Here is a 17,157-nt window from a genome sequence, read left to right on the forward strand (position 1 = left end):
AGGCCATTGTTGCTGCATGTATTTCTTTGTATAAAGGGCACCTTAGTTTAAATCAAAAGGATGCTGTATGCAAAACTTTCGTATTTAATGTCAAAGTTAATTTTTACCAACAGTTCACAGTTAAGTAATGGCATGAAAACTGAGAGTCATCTTCCTCCAAATCTTATGCTTATTTAAACAAGACAATAAATTCTCTGGTTTTGGAATCTAACCTTAAACTGTTCTTCCAATTTTTCTCGAAGAGGGCTCAACTTTTCCAAGCTCTTACTCAGGTACACATGGCCGTGGAACTTAATAAAGGCTTTGATGAAGTCAGAAACACCCCACTTGGTTTTCACCTCATCCCGGCTGAAATGAAAGAAAAACTTCCATGAAACTTAAGCAGTAAATTAGCTAAAACCTCTTAAAGGAGGCTTCAGTTTGTAAAAATACAATGTTTGAACACCTAGAGAGGATTCTGCGCAGACTGACTTTCAAATGTGACACACTCAGGTGGAGGCAGTAATCAGCAGCCTGTACTCTTCTACTGGGAACAAATCAGTTGCTGATTGGTCAAAATTTGGTGAAAACTATATACAAAACTATTACTTATTATTGTTTATAAATCAGGCAAGTGTAAGAGAAGCATAGGGAACTGAGCATTACTTCTTATATGCCTAAATTTGAGGGTTTTACCAGGTTACACAAATCCTCTTATGAAAGTCAGCCCTACCTTTCCAGTGCTTTAGAAAGTGCTTTCTGTAGATTCGTGGAGGCAGCTGGGAAAGGGAACTTCACAGCAATGCTTCTGCAGTAGTAGAAAATTGTGGTCAGATGGTCTCCCTTGGAAGAAGCTAAGATAGCCAACTGATTGTAAGGCTGACCTAGAGGAGAGAGTCAAAATTCTAAAGTAACTAAAGATGCACCAAGTTTTGCAATCAGAAAACAAATTATCAATTTTCAAGCCTTTAAAATAATAGGGTGGAGTATTGGATCAAGTAAATGTCATGATCTCATTACAAATAGGCATAATGTAAACCAACACACCTCAGCAATGGTTAAAAAGCCACATAATTAGAGTGGACAGCACTTTTAAGTTCAAATACAACTGGTAGAAAGGGCTAGATAGTAAATATGTTTTGATTTAGGGGGTCAGTCTCTATTACAACTACCCGGCTCTGCCACTGAAGTGGGAAAGCAGCCACAGACAACACGAAACGAACAGTTTGCAGACTACCATTCCTGCTTGAGACTTTCTCAAGGTCTTTTAGAATTTATAGAGGAATTTTAATGTGGCTTAACAAGAATGACTTATATCATCAAACATCTGTTATAATTTCTCTACTTCAAGAATCACTGCTAACACATATTTCTGGGACCACCAAAATACAAATCCACTACCTTTAAGATAATGAGATAATTTTCCTAGGACCAAAATGGTGCTTTTAAAGAGAGAATTATTCTATAAGTAATCATGGAAGTCAGAATTGTTGAAATAATTTTAGATCATGTTAGGGAATATTGTACTTATACTGCTTTAATTTACAACAGTTATTTTAGAAATTTCATTTCGTTACGTAGTTAAAAGGGAAAATATGACAATCAATACCAAAACTCCTAAAACATGAAAGATAAGCCTTCAGTTATTTACCATCCTGCTGTACTGAATAAAGTGTCACTGTCCACCAGTTGACATGACAGACTCACTCACCATTAGAGGGGACAAGCTGAGCTGCGTGCCTATAGTAGGACTCTGCCTGGCTGGTCTGATTTCTGTATCGAGCTGAGAGGAGGAAGAAGAAAATGTCGTTTAAAGATAAACAAACAAAGCAACAACTAGGGTAATATTTCCCAAACAGGCTATTGTTTTAAATTCTAAAGATAACAAACACATTAAAATTGATTTAAGAGCATTAAAGACAGAAAAATACTTTAAAACAAATTAACTATAGGATTATGTGTGAAGTGTCCATCCAGCCTTCCCTATGTGGGACATTCAGCATGTAACCAATGTTAAAGCTTACCTAGCCCCCACTTTCAGGTCCTCCAGTGTCATGCATCACCAGCTCTCACTACGGACTATGCTGGTGACCTGGAGCCGGCCAAGAAGGGGTGAGTTATATGGCACTTAAAAACAAAACAAAACAAAAAACACTATACAAGATGATCTGAAAATTATGTATTTCTTTCAATTATTTATAAAGTGATTTTGAAAAATGCCTCATACCTAAATGCAATACTAAGTATGTGTGTGCAAAGAATACACTGACAGCAAAACAACCTAAATACACTATTCCTTGAATCTTCCTGCAGAACTTGGTGCTTACTTTGATGTAACCCCTCATGGAGTTAGTGACTTATGACATCAAGAAATCTGAAATCTTTGATCTTAAAGCAGTAATGTTCTCAATTTCCTGTTATTTGAGGACAACAAAACATAATCCTATAGTTAATTTTTTTACAACCATTTTTTAGGTCACTTTAAAGGAATGAACAACAAATAAATTACATAACATTCCCAGATTTAAATATATAAAATGGAAATACAAATTTAACTGTTAAAAGGAAACAGAAATGAGCTTTCAATGCACTGGCAGGAAGGAAAGAAGGCAATCTGGTTTCAGAAGGAATAATTCATAAACCCCACAATTCCAGGAGTATAGACTTAATTTAGGAAATATTATGGCACCATTCTGAAAAGTTTAGCTTTGATTACATTTTTGCTATTTATCATTTGCCTACATCTGCACAAATCTGAATAAAATTTAAATCTTAATATGAAAGTTACTTCCTTCAAGGTCCTTTGCCAATGTCAAAACAATGAGAAAATCTAAGTGCCTTAAAATATATTTTAGTTTCCTCTTATGACCATCTAAATTGTGTTTGCATGCTGTTTACAGGGAAATTGAGCTTCCCTCCATGACCACACCAAAGGAAGGAATAAATGTATTACAATTCCTTCACACCAAAAACTCACCAATGTCTCCAAGGTGCACGAGGCAGTGCTGGCAGATATAGGAGCAGGAGCTGGACTGTGGCTTCACTATGGCGCTGGTATGCGTCTGTTTATGGCTGATAATTCCCAATTGGGAAGACTTCACACGGCATGGTAAATCTACGTTAAACACTGTACACAGTTCTTGTAATAACTGAAAGGAAAACATAGGAAGATTTAGTATTAAGTCAGAAGTGCTCTTTAGTAAAACTTGTATACTTTAACAAACCTGAGCAAGGACTTCAAGAAAATTTTATGGTAACCTTTCCTTTCTTTCCCCCCCCAATCATTTCTTTTTTAATAGAAGCAAATAATAACAGTATTTATTGTCATTTTCTCTTGTACATATGGTAATCCTTCATATGATAATTAGTAGCATTCATTACAAATCATCTCTCTTAAATTCTCAAGTATTCGAGCAATCTAGAATATGCATCTAGAAGGAATGGCAGCACTTTTTAAAAAAAACAAAACTTCAGTGCCTGGACAGTGTGGCTCAGTGGTTAAACATCGACCCATGAATCAAGAGGCCCCCAGTTCGATTCCCAGTCAAGGCACATACCTGGGTTAAGGGCTAGATCCCCAGTACGGGGTGTGCAGGTAGCAGCCAATCGATAATATTTCCCTCTTATTGATGTTTCTATCTATCCCTCTCCCTTCCTCTCAGTAAATATCAATAAGAAACATACTCAAAAAGATTTCACCAAACTCATTCAAAGGAGTCCACAATGTGCTATACCTGCTTTCTTAATTCCTAATTCATTCCTTAATCCATTATGATCTGGCTTCTTATGGTATAAAATTTGGGGCATTTTTATTCACTTGAGATTATAAGTGATCAACTGGATGGCCCACACAGTGGTTACATAAAGTGGGTTTTTGTGTTTTATTTTTTAAATATATTTCTATTGATTTCAGAGGAAGGAAGAAGGAGAGATAAAAACATCAACGATGGCTGAAGCCGGTTTGGCTCAGTGATAGAGCGTTGGTCTGCAGAATGAAAGGTCCCAGGTTCGATTCCGGTCAATCCTCGGTGGGGGGTGTGCAAGAGGCAATTGGTCGATGTTTCTCATCGACGTTTCTAGGTCTCTATCTCTCTCCCTTCCTCTCTGTAAAAAATAAATTATATATATATATATATATATATATATATATATATATATATATTAAAAACATCGATGATGAAAGAGAACCACTGACCAGCTGCCTCCTGCATGCCCCCAATTGGGGATAGAGCCCACAACCCAGGCACATGGAATCAAACCCAGGACCCTGCAGTCCACAGGCCAACGCTCTATCCACTGAGCTAAACCAGCCAGAGCCACAAAGTATTTATAAGGACAAGATGTGTACAAAGAGAATTCTAGGAAAATTGGGATACAATGTAGAACTCACCTGAGTATAGAAGCCACTAGCTGCCTCTAGGAACAGAGAAAGGTTTGCCTGAACTTCACTCCGATTCGGGTTTGCTCGGTTCTTTGCCTGGCCTTGTAGTGTTGTGATCTGATTCTTAAAGGCATGATTCCAGCTGAAAACAAAATGTAATTCTATTTGTATAGCAGTGACTCACTGGGCAGACACTGGTCCCCCTGAGAACAAGAAAGAACTGTTTGTTATAATTATAACATACTAGATAGTAAACCTGCATTAAAGATAGTGACTTAATTAAATAACTTTAGGCTCCCCTTTGAACAAGACTAGACACGCAGTAGAATCCAACTGGCCTTAGTAAACACTTAACCAAATATTTGAATAATCAGATTGTTTAGTTATTAATATTTTAGTGTTACTAAATGTAGAGCCTACTTAGGGATCCCAGTACAAAATCAGAACTACAGTGGTAACACCAATGTAAAAATAAACTATTAACAAATTTGCATACATCATGCCAAAAAGTAATTGAGTGTACCCTAACAAGTGACATGTAGAGAGGGAAAAAAGTTTTGTAAATATTAAGCTATATCCCTTATTTCCCTAAAATCTACTTCTCACAGTTCTATTTCTAATTAATAGTTGGTTTCTCTTGGAGTTAATGTTTTCTTTAGAACTTGAAATATAAGGTCATTTTTTGACATTTTAATTTTAGCTATTTAAAAATAAGAAACAACTCAATGCTGAAATACAGCATACCAAAATCCTGTTATAAAATGCCTTTCACTAATTGAGTTGTTAAGAGAATCATTTTAAATTCAGTTTGGTGAAATACAGCCACCTTCTAACTTGGAAATCACATGAGAGAGAAAAAAACAGAACAAAGATGAAGGGATGATATTACTGGCTTGATTCAAGGAAGCAAACAGATAAAAGGTTTACAACCTACCTGGAAAGTACCTAACTTTTATCAATGTCAACTTTTAAGGCTCCAGAGCACTGGGGTTTTTTTTGGTTTTTTTTTTTTTTAAACAATTTATGAGGTCAATCATTCCCTTAGAATTTTTGATGAATCTTATCCTTGACTCTAATATCATAGATATGAATTTTGAGTGGTTGTGATTAAGCTCTATTACTAGATCTAAAAAACTCTTCACTGCAACTTTGGGAAATGGGCATTACTAAATAGAATGTTCTTAAATGATTTAAAATTTTTCATCAGGCCAACGTCCTTGTTTCAATTTAAAAGGTAAGGCCTTCCACAAAAGGCATTTATTTACTCACTTGGGAATCTGGTTATCTGCCATTTCACCCCTCAAAGGAAGAACGAACAACCATTGAGCGACAGCCTGGTCAGTTGCTCAATGGTTGAGCATTTGACCTATGAACCAAGAGGTCACCGGTTCGATTCCCAGTCAGGGCACATGCCAGGTTTTCAGGCTCAATCCCCAGTAGGGGGTGTGCAGGAGGCAGCCAATTGATGTTTCTCTCCACTGATGTTTTCCTCCCCCTTTTTTCTCTATAAAATAAAAAAAAATATATATTAAAAATAAAAATGAAAAGAATAGAGATAGCCTAAATATACAAAATCTTTCTTTAGTCTTATTAAGGGGGGGTTGGGGAGGGGAAGAAAACACATCTTTATTTTATGAAATGCCCTAAAGATCTTAATGAGAGGTGACTCGGAAGATCTCTCTTGTCCCTGTCACCGTCCCCGCCCCCCTAAGCAAATCACAAGTATTATAATATCTTTTCTTTTTTATTTTCATTGAAAAAGCTTACTCTAAGAGAGGTTAAAAAGAAACAATCACATTGTTCTTTTCTATCCTAAAGTCTTGGTGAGATCCTTGATCTCAACAGGGGCATCCCAAATGATAATACTTACAGATCCTGTTCTACTTTCTTGTCTAAAGCGTATTCCAAATCAGTAACTAGCATTTTCTGGTACAGGTCCTGCAGAGCCTGCCTGGATGTCCAGACCTCAGCTGGACCCAGCTTAGAATCTGAATAACAAAACAAAAACAGAACAGTAGACGGGTAAAGAGAGTTAAGACCACTGTACCACACCAATGATTCCTTCCCCTCCCCATTCCCCAAAGTAAAAACCTGCTGTACATACCATAGGTTGCTGAAGTTTTATACTACTGCACTTCAAATAACTTTCACCTTTTGACTAATGACTAAATCTATATGCTTCTAGTATTTGTTTTTTAGCTTTAAAATAATACCATTAAATGAAAAAGGCTGGAAAAAAAAAGGAATGGTAAGCCCTTTGTTTTGGGTTTGGATTTCTATGTATTCATACCATAGGAAGCCATATTTCTCACACTAACCACCCTCTTTGAAATGATGGACTGCCAAGTTGGTCTATTTACTCTCACAACTATACCTCTATTTGTCCAAAGTAGCTTTAAAAATTTTTTTTTAAATTATTCTCACAATTGTCCTTACGAAATCTTCCTATCAGCTCATAATCCAGCAGCTGTTTCGGCATTCTGTGTTACTCCTACTCTATATATGTCAATCCAATAAAACCAGGACAGTGAGCATTATTTTAATGATTGGTAGGATGCTTGCCAAGACACTTTTGTGAGCAATCCATACTTGCTATTTAATGTAAATGAGAACTGATGGCGGACAGTGATTAAACTGCTCAAGAGGCCAAATGAGATATTGCAAGATGAAATCAGAAAGTCAGGCTATTTCTATACAAAATTTCAAATTGAGGCCATATTGTCTGCCAGAGTCCTAAAAGGCACATTAGCCTTTCCAATAAGTAGGCTTATAATGTTTCTAACTCTCTATCCCTCTCCCTTCCTCTCTGTAAAAAATTAATATCTTAAAAAAAAAAAAAAGAACCTAATACCAAAGAATATAAACATATGGTATGTGAATTTTTTTCTGTATATCTGAAATCATTGATAAATAATTCATAAAAGATAAATGATTCTCTGTAGTAAATTAAATAATATTCAATCCTTTATAGTACAGCTTCTAGAAAATTCTTGACTGGTCATCATCTAAGTAAGAATTCAAAATATAAAACAATAAATATTTAAAGCAAATAAGTGCCTCAAATTATATAGTAAAAATATCCTTTGCTTAATTTAATGGTATAAAATAAATTCTGAAAAACAAAGGAGCAGCCACTACCTGTCATGTCAGCCTTCAGGACTTCTGCCTGCCTAAAAAGGAAAAAGAGAAGAGCAGTTAGAAACAAAGCAGGTGTACCCAGCAGAAATTAATACTACAAGTTCACCGTTAAGTGAGCTCATCTACCACAATAAGGATGTAAGCAGCTCTATTTGTGGTACTGCAAACAGAGCCTCTGCTTTCTCATCCAGAGTAGCACTAAGTCTGGGCATATCACGCTTTTATTATTATAGGTATACTATCTAATAAAGAGAGACATGATAATTGACCCTCATGTTGTCAAAAATGTCAGCACCAACAGTCAATAAGGAGAAAATATGCTAAATGACTGCCCCACCCTCAGAGATGGTGGTGCGGATAGCCACAGGATAGTGGTGCCCAGTCCCCTAAGTCCCCCAGCCTCCCAGGGTCAGCTCAAGGCACAGGTAACCAGGGCCAGCTGAGGCTTGCACTGCCAGCAGTGGCAGCAGCAGTGGTGATGGGGTGTCACCTTCTCCTGATTGCTGGGTCGCCTCCCGCCTCTGAGGGCTCCTGGACTGTGAGAGGGGGCAGGCCAGGCTGAGGGACTCCCACTCCAATGCATGAATTTTCATGCACCAGGCCTCTAGTCTATTCATCTATGGTAATAAAAACATAACATGCTAATTAGACTAGACGTCCTTCCGGATGACCTTCTAGACAAAGCCAGGGCTGTGAGGAAGGCCTGAGTCCTAGGTGCCTGGCAGCAGCCAGAGGGAAGTCCGGGTCCTGGCTTCCAGAAGAAAGCCAGTGCCAGCAGTGGGGGGAAGGAAGACCTACTCTTGCAAGAAATTCATGCATCAGGTCTCTAGCATCTCTCTCTCTCTCTCTCTCTCTCTCTCTCTCTCTCTCTCTCTCTCATGCATCAGGTCTCTAGCATCTCTCTCTCTCTCTCTCTCTCTCTCTCTCTCTCTCTCTATTTCTCTCTCCCTCTCTATATATATACATATATATATATACATATATATATATGTATATAAATATATGTATGTATATAAAAAGATTATGTATGTATATACATAAAAAGAGCCAGGGTCCATAATGACCAAGGCTCGAGGAAACACTGGAAGTCAGTGCTGGTGCAGTGACCTGGCACTGACTGCTGAGGGGGCTGTGGATCAGGCCCAGAGAGAGGCCTGCAGAGAGAGGGAGGGTCTGATCCCCAGCTGTTGATCAGCAGTTGTCTCTTTCTCTCCTCAGGGGCTGCTGATCAGCCCCACCTCTTTGATATGCCCAGAGATGCTGACTGGCATAGAAACCAACTGATCAGCACAAAATCCAGGTGAAGTTTCAGGAGCAAATGGCTGCCTAGGAGATGGAGCTTTTGATGCTGACAGGCATAGAAACTGACCAATCAGAACCAAATCTGGGTGAAGGGCAAAGGCAGAACCTAAGGTGAGAGCTGAGGAAGGGTTTTAACAACATCGGCTGTTTGGTGTAAGGTGTAAGAAAGCGGTTCAATTTTTTCATGACCGGTTTGGTAGTATAGTGCATATGGCTGGCTATCAGTCTAGAGCTAGGGATTGTGTTTTTGTTTGCCAAACGCTTCTCCTACTGCTGAAAAAGGCTGCCCTATGTCCCCCACCCATTTAAACAATCCTATCCTATATAATCTATCTATATTACTAAAAGGGTAATATGCTAATTAGGCTGAGTCAACTGGACATCTGAAAGACATTCCTCCCAGACAAAGCCAGGTGGTGGGGGTCGAGGCAGAGGCAGTTGGGGGGAAGATTAGACCGGCAGGGGAGAGCAGTTAGGGGTGATCAGGCAGGCAGGCAGGTGAGTGGTTAGAAGCCAGCAGTCCCAGATTGCAAGAGGGGTGTCCAACCGCTGGTTTAGGCCCGATCCCACAGGAATATCCCCTAAGGGATCCCCAAATGGAGAGGGTTCAGGCTGGGCTGAAGACCGCCCCCCTCACAAATTTCATGCACTGGGCCCCTAGTTAGGAAATAAATATCTAAGTTTCAATCAGAAAAACTACAAGTAAAACTCATTCTAGGGTAATCATCAGCCTTGGTTCACATTTCCTCTTTCACTCTGCATCTACTTTTTGTAAATAAATTTTACTGAAACATAGCCCTGCCCATTAATTTACATACTGTCTATGGCTGCTTTCTGCTACAAGGGCAGAATTGAAGAGACAAAGACCACCCGGCCCACCAAGCCTTAAAACATTTGTTTGGTCCTTCACAGAAAAAATTTGCCTCTCCTGCTCTAGGGATTACTTGATTTAAAAAAAAAAAGTGAGAAGCTGCCAAGACCAGATTGGCTCAGTGGACAGAGCGTAGGTCTGCAGACTGAAGGGTCCCAGGTTTGATTCTTGTCAAGGGCATGTACACTGGTTGTGGGCACATCCCCAGTGGGGGGTGTGCAGCAGGCAGCTGGTTGATGTTTCTCTCTCATCGATGTTTCTAGTCCTCTATCCCTCTCCCTTCCTCTCTGCAAAAAATTCAATAAAGTGAGAAGTAAAATATCTAAGTTCCCACACCAAATAGTTTTCCTACATGAGGAATCATCAATAGTTTCCTCAGAGTAAAGAAACCTTTTTATTAGTTAATATTGTGGCAAAGAGAATTGTTAAAAAACAGTTTCATGTAACCAGAAAGTTAGTGTTTAAAGGCCATGTCATATTAACTGAATTTGCAAATTGTTTTTTGTTTTAAATATATCTTAATTGATCTCAGAGAAGGCGGCGAGGAAGGGAGGAGAGAAGGAAGGAGAGAGAGAAACATCAATGATGAAAATCATTAGTTGGCTGCCTCCCACATGCCACTGGGGATTGTGCTCAACCAACTTAGGTTTATATACCAGTAGGGGCCGGGTGCACGATTCATGGGGTCTGGCCCAAACCAGCTCTCCGACACCCCGAGGGGTCCAGGATTTCAAGAGGGAACAGGCCAGTCCAAGGGACTGGGGAGAGATGTGGGAGGTTGGCCACCCGGGGAGTACCGTGGGAGGGCTCCAGGGTGTGTCCAGCCTCTCTTGCTCAGTCCCAATTGGCCAGACCCCGGCAGCAAGCTAACCTACCAGTCAAAGTGTCTGCCCCTGGTGGTCAGTGCATGTTATAACGAGTGGTTGAGCGGTCTTAGCATATCATTAGCATATTACTCTTTGATTGTTGAGCAGACAACCGGATACTTAGCATATTAGGCTTTTATCATATAGGTTTATCCATTTATTCTTCCTTTTTACTGTGTACCAAATATATCCATTTAGGCAGGTGAGAAAAGGGTTAAACTAAGAATTGTTTATATCACAAGTATTAGTTTTCTTTGTTTACAGTGCATAACATACAAGAAACCAAATCAGCAGATATGTGATCTTATACCAACTTTCATGAAGATTAGCACAAAATTGTTATTTGATTATATTTTACTTTTATAAAGAAAAAAGTACTGCACCTCAATTGACCTACTGGTCTTGTTAAAAACCAATACTGTTAAAAACTAACATTACAGTTTATAGCCTATATCCATTGCTTATATCAAGAGGTAAAAGTTTTGCCCTAGCTGGTTTGGCTCAATGGGTAGAGGTAAGCCTGCAGACTGTGAGGTCCTGAGTTCAATTCTGGTCAAGAGCACATGCCCGGGTTGCAGGCTTGATCCCCAGTAGGGGGTGTGCAGGAGATAGCTGATCAATGATTCTTTCTCCCTCTCCCTTCCTCTTTGAAATAAATTAAAAAAAAAATTTTTTTTTTAGAGGTAAAAATTTTAAAATGTTTTCTCTTGGTAGAATTTGTGGCAACTAGAATTCCTTTATATTCTTACTTTAAGCTGAAGGGATCAATAAAGAAAATGAATAAACCAAGAATATAAGAGTTAAAATCATCATGGCTTCAATTATTTTAAAAATAGCATTATTAAATACCGTTTCCTCGAAAATAAGACAGTGTCTTATATTAATTTTTGCTCCTAAAGATGCGCTACGTCTTATTTTCAGAGGATGTCTTATTTTTCCATGAAGAAGAATACAGTACACATTTATTGTTAAATGAAAATAAAGTAAATTTATTAACTGTATACGGTATAGTAGTACGGTAGTTGTCAACACAAACCAGACAAACTGTGAATCCTACAGTATCGAGAATTTATTCATTTATTCAATGACAATCATGTCATCATTTTCTGGAACATCATCATAACAATCTAATTCCTGAATTTCCTGGTGAATTTCTTGTGACTCCATTTCTTTCAGAATCAGTGGACCAAATCTTTCATGTTTAGCTTGGGGGGAGAGGGGGACCTTATTTTCGGGGGGATGCCTTATATTTCACTCAGAAGGAAACCTGTAAGTAGGTCTTATTTTCGGGGAAACACGGTAGCTAACACTATATCACTTACTATCACCAGACACTGTTCTAAGTCCTTTACATAAAGTAATCATTTAATTCACACTGAACTATTATTGCCATCTTATAGCTAAAGAAATGCCGGGAGATAGAGGTTAAATAACATGCCCAAGATCAAGTTAGAAAGTATGTGATAGAGTTAGCATTTGAACTCAGTTTGGTTCCAAAGGTGAATTCCTAACCATTATATCACAGTCCCTTTCTTATACAAGATTATAAAAAAAATCTAGAATGTTTGCTAATAAATAGCTCAGAGAACTGGAGCTTTCAATAGTTAGTATTTTATAACCATTTTTAAAAATAATGTCACGAGAGGAAAAACACTAAAATTAATGGTTATCTTCTTTGACAAATATCTTGATTATACAGAGCACTTATATAACAATGCTAGGTAACATAGGATCACATGTTATTAAGACACATATTAAGATTCTCAGTTTAAAAATAGAAGATAATTCCAAATCAGGGGTAGATACAATGGAAGATTCCTCTACCTGAACTCTCAACCCCCTTTTCTCCTATGAGCAGATTATAAAAATATAAGCCAACATCCTCTAAACTCACATTTGCTATGGAAAGGTGAATAATCCTCTTTTGTTTGGGAAAGCAAGCCTAGAGTATTTTTTTTTTTACTTTAATAAAAGCCATGTTTCATTTCAAGTTAATTTACTTACTTAATTCCATACAGTACTGTTATTGAGATTAAAAGTAATTCATAATTTATTATCATAAGCATAATAACCTCATCATAATTACTTGTGCTAAAATAGCAGGTCAAACATTACTAAGTATGTTTATACACTCAAGTACACAGCATACATAATCTATAGATCTCTAAGACATCAAATCTCATGGAATTAATCAGAAAAAATAAATCGTATTGCTGGTGTACTGTTGAATTTCATAGAAAAGAACATCTAAGGAAAATGTTGCTCCTAAAGAAGCTTTTCTCAGTAAAATAAAAATACTAACTTGCTTTCTCTCTATGGCACTTTATACTTTGTCATGAATTTTCTAATCTCCTGACACTCCAATACTCTACAACATTCACTCTATAATTTATTTAAAAACATGTAAATAGTTTAATTAAGGTCCTATTCTGGTCTGGAAATTTCAAAGGATGAGAAGGAATTCTTCTTCCAGGCAGAGAAAGTAGCACAACAATAAAAGGAGGGGGGGGAAAGCTAGTGAAGCAGGTAGACATAAGATAGGAGGCTGGGGGGGGTGAGCTAGAGAGTCAAGGCAGACAGCAAATTGTAAGGTCTCGCATGACATATTAAGGAGCTTGGATTCTGTCTTTCAACTAATACAGTGGTTCCCAACGTGGAGCACATGCCTCACAGAAGGGCAATTTGATTTTTAAGGGGAGGCAATTCAAGAATGAGTTTAAGAGTGAATTGTTTGAATTTCTTATGGTTCTAGGGGCCTCATATATGGTAAATATATTGTGACATATTTATGCATTTCAGTTCTCTATTATATTTTAAAACTTTGCTATTTTTTCATGTCACTTCATATTATTATCTTTTAAACAACTTATCTTCATATATATACTAGAGGCCCAGTGCCTGTTTTCATGCACCAGTGGGGTCCCTTGGCCTGGCCTGGGGGTATCGGGCTGAAAACCAGCAATCCAACATCCCCCTGGGGGGGTACCAGATTGCAAGTGGGTGCAGGCCAGGCTAAGAGACCCCACTGGTGCAGTATGCATATAAAAATATTTGATTAATCTCCCCCTTACACACCCACCCCTTTTCTCTCTGAGATTCATCAGTCTGTTCCATGTTTCCATGCCTGTGCATTGAGTGATTGAGTGTCTGCCCCCTGGTGGTCAATGCACATCATAGCTAACAGTCAAATGGTTGGACAGTCACTTAGGCTTTTGTGTGGTGTGTGTGTGTTTTATTGATTTCAGAGAGGAAAGGAGAGAGGAGAGAGAGCTAGAAACATCAATAACAAAAGAGAATCATAGATCAACTGCCACCTGCATGTCCCCTACCAGGGATCGAGCCCACAACCCTGACATGAGCCCTTGACTGGAATCGAACCCGAAACCCTTTAATCCACAGACTAACACTCTATCCACTGAGCCAATCCAGCTAGGACAACAATTTCTTAGTGATTTCTTCCTTAGTTCTTCAACTGTCCTTTCGTTCTTTTATTTTACTCTGTCATGGATGCCATGTTCTTTGGAAGCTTGTTTAGACCAAATTAATGGACTTTTAGGCTTCCTCCATGTGAATAGGAGTTCACTTTTTGAATAAAAATTATATATGTCGGGGGGTGGAGGGGGGAAGCACAGGAGGCATAAGGACTTTAGAGATGCTTAGGTGGGGCATGGCCAAAAAAAGGCTGGGAACCACCTAACTAATAGGAAACCAGTACTAAGTTTTAGGCATAGCATTAACAGGGCATAGCATTAACAGAATTGCATTTTTAAACATTTACAAGAAGATATATGGAAGATAGATTTTAAAAGGGTAAGACTAAAAGGAAGACAACAGATGTATAGAAAACCTTCAAAAAAACAAACAAAAAAACACACACACACACACAAAAACTAGAAATAAAACCAGCAGAAGAAATAGTCTAAAATCATTCCCAGATTAAACAGCTGGTTGTATGCCGAAACCAGTTTGGCTCAATGGATAGAGCGTCGGCTTGGGGACTGAAGGGTCCGGGTTCGATTCCGGTCAAGGGCATGTACCTTGGTTGTGGGCACATCCCCTGTAGGGGGTGTGCAAGAGGCAGCTGATCGATGACTCTCTCTCATCGATGTTTCTAACTCTCTATCTCTCTCCCTTCCTCTCTGTACAAAATCAATAAGATATATTTTAAACAGCTGGTTGTATGAAAAGGTGGAGCTGTGTAAGCAGGCACTTAGAGATGAGTGTCAAGTACAGGGGAGATGGCAAGACTAGAGATACAGTAGTGAAGTGATCAGCACATTAATGGTAAATAAAACCATGAAAGTAAATGTTAATAGCCCAGAAAGGTAGAGGGATTGAGCTAGCTCCCTATTTTTTGTAAGAGGCAGATGAAAGAAAGCCCACGAAGAGCAAGAAGAAATTGTCAAATACATATATGAGGGGCAAGAGAAGAGTGGTGTGTGGAAAATAAGATAAAAAGAAATCAACAAAATAAAAGCAGTGGAAAAATACTATAAGGACTGGAAAGTGTTGGATTCCATGAAATACGGGTCAACAATAGCCTTGCCAGAAAAAACATCAAACTGCAGGGGGCTGAGGAACAAATGAGAGTCAATTCTTAAGTTGATTTAAACCAGTACTAAGTTTAACGAAAGTTGAAGATATAAAAAAGTGAGAACAGCCGAGGCCGGTTTGGCTCAATGGATAGAGCGTCGGCTTGGGGACTGAAGGGTACCTTGGTTGTGGGCATATCCCCAGTAGGGGGTGTGCAAGAGGCAGCTGATCGATGACACTCTCTCATCGATGTTTCTAACTCTCTATCTCTCTTCCTTCCTCTCTGTACAAAATCAATAAAATATATTTTTTTAAAAAGTGAGAACAAAATTGATAGAGCATGATTCTGGAAAAGATGAAGGACATGAGAATGTCCTTAATAAGGCTGGAACGACAACTGGCTTTGAAAAAGAGGCAGGATGAGTTAGAGAAAGGTAAGGTTAGACAGAAATGTGCTAGGAGAATTTGGGAATAATATGGGGTGGAGAAATGTCCTACATGTGTCACTGTCATGGTATCAACTTCTAGGGACAACTATCAATTCTTACTTAAAAGCCACATCTCTGAAATCAAGCACATCCTGTCATTATCACTGATACTAGCTACTGGGAAAAGTTACCAGTCACCGTGTGGTTAGAGAGTGCTTCTCTGTCTTGCACACTAGGAGGCTGACTGCATCCATGCTGATAAACAAAACCAAGAGCTAATGCTCCCTACACTCAAATGAACTGCTACACATGTAACCCAAAATGTAGGAAGGATAATCTACAAGATGAAGCACATGTCCTTAGGCTTATCATAAATATTCAGACATACATAAACACAAAGATTTCTTAAATTTAATTTAGTAAATGTTTTGAAAACTTCCTTGGAGTATAAGATACAAATACTCATGAGAAAGTAAACCTATGCCAAAGTTCTTAATGAAATCACATAAGTAAAAAAAAAAGTCTTGAGCACTTCCCACTCCCATCTTGGCTAATACCAAATGCTTCGGAAAGTCTCTAATTCTTCTGTTAGTGTTCATACAAGAATACTTTTGAATAAGAATACTTTAAAATACATCCATCTCTAGAAGGAACACAAACATGTAGAAACCCTGTTAATTTTTATCCTACCTAATATCACTTGATTTCAGATGCTCCTCTGATTTCAAGTTTCCGGTCCTCATCTGGGACTAAATGAAACATTTCCTCCCACTATCTGCAAGAACATCCAATTTCTCATAAGGTAGAATGGTTTTAAGATATTCTAGATAGAGGAGAGGAAAATATGAGTTAACCCATAATAACAGAGAGCTACATGATATAAATTATTTTCTCTTTATTTGAAATGATTTCATGTCAAAGATAAAGAAAGAATATCAAAGCTTTTTTCTTTTTTAAATTTAGTTTCTTAGAAAACACATTTTAAAATTGTTTTGTGTATTTCTAGCATTTTGGTTTTAGATAAAAATGTGATCCTAATCTCCCTCCCTGTCTGAAGCAGAGTGATCTCTACAGAACAGATACCAGTTCCCCAGTAGGGTTCTTGTAGTACACCAAGATGAGAGTGCCCTGTGGAACACAGGAGCAAATGTTGGTCCGAACAGGACTGCTTTATTGAAGGAAAAACATGTAAAGCAATCAAACCACAGGTTTAATTACTTAAAAAAACACACAACACCACAACAACATGTAAAGCAATTATAGGTGATACAAATAATGCTTAAATCCTAAGATCAGCTGTAATGGCAGATTTTTAAATTTTCATTCACTGAACAATGATTTGGTTATTTCTATGAGCTAGATACACTAATAATCAACTATAGAATAAAAGACAAAGTTATTCATACTTTTAAAACAATAAACACTAGTCTTAAGAGAAATTTTAAGCATACAAGAGGTTTATGTAGATTTTATCTCCATTTTTCCAAAGCATGTATCCGATTGCCTGTGACTTCAATTGTACTGTAGTGAAAAAGACTGACAGAAAACAACTCATGACAAAACCCAAGCTCTTTAACAGAACATGTAAGGTCCCACAACTCCCCACTTTATACTTTATGACCCAATAAAACTGAATTAGTTTTTTAGTTCCTTGCTATT

The 17,157-nt window shown here is 38.0% G+C and overlaps 1 protein-coding gene across 4 annotated transcripts in view; it reads right to left on the bottom strand.

Annotated features, from left to right (window-relative positions):
- The window catches only part of SMG7 (SMG7 nonsense mediated mRNA decay factor), a 56,375-nt gene that overhangs the window by 25,727 nt on the left and 13,491 nt on the right, over window positions 1–17,157 (bottom strand). For 2 of the 4 annotated variants that reach the window (XM_036442683.2, XM_036442687.2), the window contains exons 2-9: window positions 16,189–16,321; window positions 7,499–7,530; window positions 6,231–6,348; window positions 4,370–4,502; window positions 2,957–3,128; window positions 1,691–1,762; window positions 713–863; window positions 213–348 (exon numbers count right to left, since the gene is read on the bottom strand). In XM_036442683.2, the coding sequence (XP_036298576.1) occupies window positions 213–348; window positions 713–863; window positions 1,691–1,762; window positions 2,957–3,128; window positions 4,370–4,502; window positions 6,231–6,348; window positions 7,499–7,530; window positions 16,189–16,241 (867 nt within the window). In that variant the 5' untranslated portion in view covers window positions 16,242–16,321. The remainder of the gene's footprint in view (window positions 1–212; window positions 349–712; window positions 864–1,690; window positions 1,763–2,956; window positions 3,129–4,369; window positions 4,503–6,230; window positions 6,349–7,498; window positions 7,531–16,188; window positions 16,322–17,157) is intronic. The other 2 variants (XM_036442684.2, XM_036442686.2) reach the window with 1 other exon arrangement.

The sequence above is a fragment of the Pipistrellus kuhlii genome, unplaced genomic scaffold (genome assembly GCF_014108245.1).
Source record: "Pipistrellus kuhlii isolate mPipKuh1 unplaced genomic scaffold, mPipKuh1.p scaffold_m20_p_18, whole genome shotgun sequence".
NCBI classification, from domain to species: domain Eukaryota; kingdom Metazoa; phylum Chordata; class Mammalia; order Chiroptera; family Vespertilionidae; genus Pipistrellus; species Pipistrellus kuhlii.